The sequence below is a fragment of the Xiphophorus hellerii genome, chromosome 12, assembly GCF_003331165.1.
Source record: "Xiphophorus hellerii strain 12219 chromosome 12, Xiphophorus_hellerii-4.1, whole genome shotgun sequence".
NCBI lineage: Eukaryota > Metazoa > Chordata > Actinopteri > Cyprinodontiformes > Poeciliidae > Xiphophorus > Xiphophorus hellerii.
The window spans coordinates 14,949,598-14,958,524 of record NC_045683.1 but is presented as its reverse complement, the minus strand read 5'-3'; the positions used below and the strand labels follow the sequence as shown (position 1 = coordinate 14,958,524).

The 8,927-nt window shown below is 36.5% G+C and overlaps 1 protein-coding gene across 1 annotated transcript; it reads right to left on the bottom strand.

The window, feature by feature from the left end:
* Positions 1 to 322: 322 nt before the first annotated feature.
* ndc80 (NDC80 kinetochore complex component) lies at positions 323 to 7,897 on the bottom strand. The gene is made up of 17 exons (XM_032579771.1): positions 7,771 to 7,897; positions 7,254 to 7,349; positions 6,807 to 6,890; positions 5,978 to 6,104; positions 5,504 to 5,676; positions 5,113 to 5,215; positions 4,891 to 4,980; positions 4,465 to 4,558; positions 4,264 to 4,364; positions 3,915 to 4,059; positions 2,986 to 3,191; positions 2,730 to 2,879; positions 2,488 to 2,577; positions 2,296 to 2,388; positions 2,089 to 2,219; positions 1,263 to 1,365; positions 323 to 660 (listed from the first exon to the last, which is right to left on the bottom strand). Exons 1-17 carry the CDS (start codon positions 7,776 to 7,778, stop codon positions 532 to 534), a joined length of 1,923 nt encoding a protein of 640 aa, XP_032435662.1. The 5' UTR covers positions 7,779 to 7,897; the 3' UTR covers positions 323 to 531.
* Between the last annotated feature and the right edge of the window lie 1,030 nt (positions 7,898 to 8,927).

The following is an 8,927-nucleotide window of genomic DNA, read 5'->3' as shown; positions in this document are numbered from 1 at the left end:
GAAACTCCCGCAGCACAACTAATGCTGCTTTTGGACTCTTTGGAGACTCCTTAACCTCTTTGTGCCTTATATTTTTATTAGGTTGGAAGAAACATGCAGCTAAGTCACTGCTGTGCCATGTTTGGTTTTTCAAGTCACTAATTAATGCTGTCAATGTTCCAGAGTGTATATCTGTCCATCGATAGAATGCTGTGGAGGTTTTTGCAGTCTGTAAATCTGTGCTGCCATCTAGTGGTTTAATGCATTAAAATGCATCTATGAACCAACAAAAATCAAAGAAAGCTGAGAAAAGGAGACAGAATAAGCACTTCAATATTTTTATTTTGAATAATTTTTATTATAGTATACAAATACTCAAACTTATAAACTGACATATAAAAACCTGAAACATCAACAACAAAGTTATACAGAACATGTAAAGAAAACAAAAAGTGAACATTGTGACAAACTGAAACATTTGTTGAGCGGGAATCAGTTTTTTTTTTTAGTCTTTTCTTTTTACAAACAGAAGCAGGTAAATCCTATCTGTCTTTATAAACAGTTTGCTTCAGACAGGAAGCTCTTTAAAAGCTCCCGCAGCTTCTGAACCGCCGCCTCGTCTTCTTCCATGGCCTTGGAGCAGAGGCGCTGGACTCTGCTGTGAAGATCCTCCATACACTTCTGTAGGAGATCAAAGCATAGGAAACATTTTGTGAGAACAGAAAACTAAATGCAGCGTCTTGGGAAAGAACCCTATTGTAAGAAATAAAAATAATGTACCCAAAAATTTAAATTAAATAAATTTAATCTAACCTCCCACCCATCAAATGCCAACACATATTCCTCTCCTCAAAATCACTTATTTTCTTTATGGTAGTCATTAACAATTTAATATCACATTTATAGAAGTACTGCATGGTAATAATGAAGAAATTAAAACAGTTTCTAAAGGAGAACCACTTGTTTAACATGGTTAAGAGATGAGTATTTTCAAACATTAGGCAAATCCCTTTGATGACACTGAAAATGACATTGATCCTGTCTGTGAGTTTGAGTGACAAAGAAGAAATCTGCAGCAGAATGTAGCATTCAGTTTACCTGCACAACACTCTGCATGAGATGCCTGCAGAGGTCGAGCTTCCACTCTGGATTGCTTGCAAACAACACTTACATGTAGAAACTCTCATCTGCAGGTTCAACTGTTGTAGTAAAGTATGTAGACAATAGACCTTTTCCATGTGGAGACAGACTGATTTCTGAGGAAACAATAGTAGGAATGTTACCTCAGTTATGGCCAGGTGGGTTGCAGCTGTTGCAAACACAGAAACCAGGTTATTGGCTACGGTTCTCCTCTCTTCATTCGTCTCCTGTAGCACCAGGTGGTATCTAAGAAGAGAAGACAGAAAAACTTGGAGAGAAAACTACAACAACATATCTGTATTGATTTGTTGCTTCAGTCAGACTTTTAAACGGACATTAAAAACAGGAAAAGTAACACTTGAATTTGGAAATTCTAGCAGTCCAATGGTGTCACATACAGCACATGACTTCACCTAATGTGTTGGGTAATCAAGCGAATTTATCAGTTTATGAAAACAAAAAAACAGAAATATGCATGACAACAAAACACCAGGGAAGTCGTAAAGTCTGACTTTCCTGTGTATATTTTGTGTAAAAGTTCAAAATTTTTCAAGAGCCAACTTTCCGGAGCTCTCATTGGTCTCCATTCCTTTAAAAATGTAAAATTCTGTTACAATAACGTAAAGTTACGCAAATATATATCTGAAGTGGGCAAGAATTAAAAATAGGAACCGCTGCAGTTCTCCAACAGTAAGCTCACTGTCTAGTTCAACATAAATACAGGTCTTCATCCAACATAGAGGACAAACGGTAGCTAGAAGAAATAGGCCTCAGTTGACTTTTTCTTCTTAAAGAGGGAAACGGGAATGAATTGATTATTATTGAAAAGCTTCCAGATATTAGATTATGCTACTGAAATAAAAGATCCATTAATTTTAAGGCTCTTTTTTTTACATATCTTTACCAGGAGTAACGGTGAATATGGTGAGCACTGTGTATGTTGCAGACACATTAACAGATGTTGCTTACTGTTGTTGCGCTCCCTTTAGCTCTTGCACGGCCTCATCGTAACCATCATTAACTTTCTTCTCGAGAAGCTTTAGGTGGATCTCTGCAGACTCCATCTCTGCTGCCCAGTCCTGCTCCTCTTGGGCCAACTTCTACAGAAGCATACATTATCATCAGGCACTGCATATATAGGACAAATGTTTCTTTTTTATTGAACAATAAGCGTACCTGCATATCAGTGCCCAGCTGTTCATCCACCTTACGGATCTGTTCTCTGATTTGCTTTAGATCGTTGGATTTATCCACAATGTTAGAATTGACCTAAAAGACAAAAATACTACTAGTAAAAATCCCGAAAAGATGTAAATGCAACATTTCAGCACCAAATAATAATAATAATAATAAAAAAACTATTGCTACTTGTTCACAAGACTCTTCCAGGCTGAGTTTCAGGTTTGACAATCGGCTGTTTTCTTCCTCCACGTCACTGATCAGCTTCCTCAGAAGCATCTACAACACAGCACAAAAAAAACCCACAATAAAGTTGCTGTTTTAGAATCCATATTTAATTCCAACTTAAAAGACGTTTTGATCAAACTTATCATTAACTTCAGTTATACAGAGAGGGCATCTGAAACTGTAGTGTTATTAGCTGAAGGCACCTTGATCTGTGTTTTTTGCTGAACTCCACTGCCAGTTCCACAGTCAAATGACCTGATCTCAAAATCATGACCGCAGGCGTTTTCTGCAGACATTGGGATCAGTTTCAGCTTCCGGGCCAGCTTGTGGTACTCTGCCACCTTCAGCTCCAGCTGGGATGAAAGAAAATAACATACAGAGAAAGGCACCAGTTTAGGTCAGAAGAATATGCGTCTTTCATTCAATCCAACCCGACAAGTAAATGTTAGATACACGTACCGTCTCCATCACTTTCGCCAGCGTGATTTCCTCATTCCACCTGTGTTGTTCGGCGTCCTCAAGAGACTTGCTGAGACTGGCGATGGTCTGCTGAAGTTCTCTCTTCTCCCTGTTGATTCTCTCCACATCAGCTGGAGTAAACTTTTGGTTCTGCAAGAGGTGCTGAAGCTCGTCCCTCTCATGCTTCAGAGTCTCCAAAAGGCTGACTGAAACATTACAAAATAGAACAATAAACACAAAGGCAGAGAGAGTCCCTTCATGTGACTGGAAACATTTTCTCTCCATTTTTATTGGTCTTTTTTAGAATTTGTCTCTGGCTTTCTTTTAGATAATGCAACTGAAAGAGCAATTCATGTCACAAGAAGTTTGTTTTTCATCTTAGAGATTTTACTCCTGGCTCAGGAGCCTCCATATTTAGCTATATTTCCCTCCTAAATCAAGTCAGTAAAGGAGCTACTACTCCTTTTCATGCGTATGCTGGGTTTTCTCAAACCCAAAGTCTGTGACTACAGTTCTTATGGAGGTTTCTACTAAATTAATTACCTGAATCAGAGTTAAATCAAATGTAAACATGCTACAGAAATATGTGACCACACTGGTAAATATAGGCAGGACCTCTCTGACCAGAGGGGATTTCTTAGCAGTTGCACTTTAATGATGCATTCAAGTACAACTGGCACAACAAAGATTCCTAAAATGTCTCTGATTTTTTTTTAAGTGTTGTATAATCCATTTATATATCCAGGCACTAACTCACCTGATTATCTGACTTGATTAGATTTTTTTTAATCAATAAAGAATTGAACTGAATAGTGACTGACATTATATTACACTATATTAAATTAAATCCAGAAACAATGCTCCCATAGCACTGTAGTGCTCTAGTGCCGACATTTTCAGGAGAAAAACAGTTTTCTGCTCATATCTACCAGTGTTCTCCAGCTCGTCTGTCTGTTCTGAAAATTTGTTCTCCAGGCTGACTGTAAAGGACTCCAGTTTGCTTCGATAACTCTGCAGCTTCTTAAGGTCCTCCTGCAGCTTCACCTTCTCCATCCTCTTTGTCATCAGACGGTCCTGTGGAGGGAAGATGGACCAAAAATGACCTGAACTGACAAAACACACAAAGTCCAGCAAACAACAATGAAAAGTGAAGGCAGAATCTTTTTTTTTTCTTAATCGCAAAAACAGTACATTTCTTCACATAAATAAAAGTCAAGCAGCTTTCTATCAAGTATAATGTTACATTATACTTTTTTTTGAGCAACAATTTTTTCTTACCGTCTGACTCTCTTTCTCTAGACGCTCCAGTTCCTTACTGAGGAAGCGGTGTTTCTCCTCCATCGATTCCAGCAGGGCCTCGTCAACGTTGTAAAGTCGCTCTGTGGGGGAAGACGCGCGTCCTCATTTTTTTGTTTTCACACCAAAAAAGTGTTTTTGAATTGCACTCTAATTTGAAGCTCTGGGAACTGCTGTGCTTACTCAGTTTGGTGAGGAACGCCTCATCCTCATCCTCAAAAATATCTTCACCGTGCATGAACTTGGAGTAGGTTTCAGCCATGTAGTCAAGGAAAAGCTGCAATATCAAAATGTATTTGTTCATTAAGTTATTGACTTTGACACAATAAAGATGATTGAATTGGTTCTGGTAAAGAAACTGAATCTAACATATTTTTTTGTACCCGGTTTTGTACGTCCTTTAAACAAATTAGTTTAAATTGCTTATCACTAAAGCTCATTTTGCTGCGACAGACTGGCGACCTGTCCAGGGTGAACCCCGCCTCTCGCCCAGAACGTTAGCTGGAGATAGGCACCAGCACCCCTCCTGACCCCACTAGGGACAAGGGTATACAGAAAATGGATGGATGGATAAAGCTTGTTTTGTTTAAGTTAAGGCAGCTGAATTACCTTGTTATACTCAGCTCCTTCCTCAATATTGGCTGTGTCCTCACAGAAGTCACTCAACAGAAGCTCCTGCTTACTCAAATTCCAGTTGATCTGAAACACAAGGGGTTAGAAACCTTGAACACTTGTACGTTTTTATTACATATGGTGGTGTAATAAAAGAGTTTCTATTAAGGTGGTGAAGAGTTCTCCCTAAACAGTCCGGTGTTTCTGCAGTCTTCTCACCTTGACGTTATCTATGAGCCACATGAGAGCACCCAGAGCCTGGGGCCAAGTGTGTGGAGCTCCAACCGAATACATGGAGCACTTGGAGAGAACGAACGGATATCTTTGTAGAATCAAGAAGAACAGGAGGAGAGAATCAGCAATTTTCCATCAACTAAAGAAGAATATTTGCATTAAAAAAATAATTAAAAAATACAAACTTGACGCATGGTTAATTATTTTTTAATACATTTTCTAGTTATCTGGCATTAAATTTGTTCTAAGTTATTCTAAGTTGTTCCTTTAAAAGCAAAAAAAAAAAAAATAATAAAATATTTTCTCAAATCATAATGTATACGAAATATTGTGTACAGTCCACATAATATAAAAAGTATGAAGATTGAACTTTTACCTTAAGGCTTTGAGCAGAGCTGGAACCTCCTCTTCAACTTTAGAGTTTGGCATTTCGAACGTTGGATCAAGTTGGCAGTAGATGAACTCAAACATCTTTACAAACTCCTTTGTGGAGGGTGACTGCAGTGTTTTGGCTGACAACGTTCCTGGGTAACCCTGTTCTGTCAAGAACTAAAATAAATAATAAATTAAAAATATATATATATTATTAGGGAAAATCCAGAAGAAGTGGCATTTTTCTTCACACATGCAACAAGCATACATAATACTTAATATCTTTGCACAGAAAAGATGCAAAACATCCTTTTTAAAAGTGAGCACCCAAGCCACGTCATGGCTTGGGTGCTTGGAGAAGCACCCAAGGGTGGTGGAGAATTAAGCTTGAAAATGTAATGTCTAAAACAGAAATTATGCAAACTACTTGTTCACATCATTGTAGATGACCTTTCATAGAAAAATATATGGGCCTTACCTCATGTAGCTGCCTGATGCATTGCTGAACAAAGGATTTATCATGGAGCGGTCTGGAATCTTTAATCTTCTCAGTTCCTCCAAACCCAGACAAGGTGCTGTTACGCGGCATGCTGGCACCACTAGTTCTGGAGTAAATGATCAATACACAATAAAAAAACAAAACTTTTCCATTGTGATAAAAAGATTAGTGATAAAATAAAACACTAAGTTAAAGTATTTACAGTAAATTGGACTAATCTTAAGATGTGTCCATCTTAAGATGCGTTTTAAGCACTAAAACTTTTTGTCTATTTTTTACATTAAACAGTAATTATAAAATAAAGACACATCTCCTTGGCACTAATGAATAAATCATGCTTTCTTTACTTAATCTAACTTGTGTAATTCTATGAAAATTAAAAATTACCAAAATGCATAACACAAGTGTTATTTAACCTGACAACATCAGGTTGTTGAAGTTGTGCTACTCTGTACAGAGCAAAAATATATGTGTATGTATGTTTATATATAGAAGGTTGACTGAAATAAGGACTTTAAAAACTATTAATAATTTAGTCAGTGTTTATTCCATGTTTTTGTCCAAGTGTATTAATAAAAACAGTGAAACAGAGGGGGGTTTTGTTATAGTCTGTAGTTTAGAAGGACTAGGAATAAATATTGGCATATCTGTTCTACATTTTGTTGTAAATCTTTGCAAAAAGTCTGTGAAACTGTAGTATTTTTTACTTAAGCTATTACACCAAGAAAACCACATACTAGCCTGTGTTTAGCGTTGTGATTGGAAGTGTTTGGTCGTTTTCAAGGTTTTGGAAATATTATTCCCTTACCGGGGACCAAAAAAGCTGGTTCTTCTTTCAGAGGTTCCAGATGGTGGTCTGGACATGCTGAGCTTCCCAAAGGAAGGCAGTTTACTAAGATGAGATTCAAATACACACGGTAAATCGAGGAACATCATTCTACATTTAAAATGTTGGAATACATTTGTTTTTTTCTTATTTTGCAGTTGCTTATTTAGTTTTACAGAATTATCTCAATATGTTATAACAATAACGCCTACAATAAGAAATCAATGCCCTCCTTTGTGAAATATTTTTTTAGCACAATGTGTTGTGGGTAAATGGCATTTGAATAGCGCTTTATTCGAGTGGGTGTGGTTTGTTACAATAAAAACAACAACCATAAATAAAAAGTAATTACATTTCTGAATCCAAGAAAAGATGCACCGCATAATAATATCCAAATATGTGAGCGATAAAAGTTCATTTCAAACAAACCTTTGAGGTGTTGTGTACACCATACTCATCCTGTTGCTGTCTTGAACTCTCATCGGCATGTCTGATGGTCGGCTGCTTGCTCGGCTTTTCCTTCCACTTGATACATTCAGAAATAAAGCATACGTTCGTATCTAATAAACAGCTGCTACATAAAAGGCAACATTTGTAGCTACCAATTACAGCTGATAATCTAGTTTTGCTAGCTTAGCTGTCACAATCTGAATATAAAATAGCTTGTCGGGCTAATCAGTCGTAATGCCATTTTTTTAAAAATGAATCTAACGCAAATTTACGGAACATAAACTCAACATACATAATACGACTTAGTGAAACAAAACCTGAAAATAGATATAAACCTCATTAGTCGGTCAGCAAACATCGCGGCAGCTGACTTTAAATTTAACGGTTGTCGGTTAACAAAAGCGACTCATCCAAGCAGGAAGAACTTATTACACATTTCCCCTGAATTTAGTTTTCCTGCTAGATTTAATTCAGAAAAGTAAGAATTTACACTTACCGCTCCATATCTTAACTGTTTGATTATAAACTAATGTTTACTGAATCAAAAGTTCATCCGACTTTTTCCGGCGAACCCCGCCAAAACACTCCAAAATCGAACAGCGATGACGTTATGCCTATACGGCGTGCGCCTCGGTCCAAACTTGCTTCAACGCATAATACGCATTCCTGGCGGAACTGCTTAAAGGTTCATTTTCAGCTGTATGACGGAAAACATTTATGTGATTAGTTTGTGTTATCAAAAACATGAAATGAATGGATGTGTCGATTATCCCAAAAAGGGATGAATGATTGTAGCCATCTAGTAAATGACCTAATTTGTTGATGGTTCGCTTATGGCTCACGTAGTGGACATACGAAATGTATCTAAATACTTCGAAATGATAAAAAAAAAATAAAACATACAACATTTTTAAAATTTGGGACAATTTACTTAAACTGTCTTTGACAGGGGTTAATACCATCATGAAACAAATAAAAAAAAGAATGTAATTAATATGGAAAATGTGACCATATTTAATAATGTAATTAAGCTGAGTAAAGACTTTTTAGAAAGCGGCAGCAACTCTTTCTGGACAATTGACACTTAACACCAGCAATGATGTTCAAATCTTTCAAAATTTAATTCCTTTAGTTTTAATATCCTATATTAAATTTTCTGTTATTGCGTCTATTATAAAATGATTTAAAGTGTCATTGTGACGCATCAAACACAAACCAACATCTGATTGCTTAACCTGCACTTTGTATAAGGAGAATTTGCACCGACTCAGTTAAGTGTACAAGGCCAAATCATGAAATACACTGACAGAGCGACAGACTAAATTATTTAAATGTGTAAGATTGTGATTACATGAACACAAAGTTTAATGAATTTCCCCTTTTTGTTTTAAATACATTATTGAGAGATTTAAATAATTAGAGAAAATTGTATTTGATGCATGTATTTCAAATTTTATTTAAATTATTGGGTATATAAATATTTAACAACTTATTTATTGAACTGTGGCAGTTTTGTCCCTCTATATTGGAGAAACAAACATTGTAAGTTATTTGTTTTCGGTCTATGGACTTGAAACCAATGCTCGGCATTACTGGTATATACTTACTGTCACATAGAAAAAGTTCACCCTAAGCATTTCAATGCAGTTACAA

Coding starts and splice junctions, on each gene's coding strand:
- ndc80 (XM_032579771.1), bottom strand. Junction 5,677..5,977: donor GCATCAGGCAGCTACATGAG/GTAAGGCCCATA, acceptor TATTTATTTTAG/TTCTTGACAGAACAGGGTTA. Junction 4,981..5,112: donor GGCTCATAGATAACGTCAAG/GTGAGAAGACTG, acceptor CTTGTGTTTCAG/ATCAACTGGAATTTGAGTAA.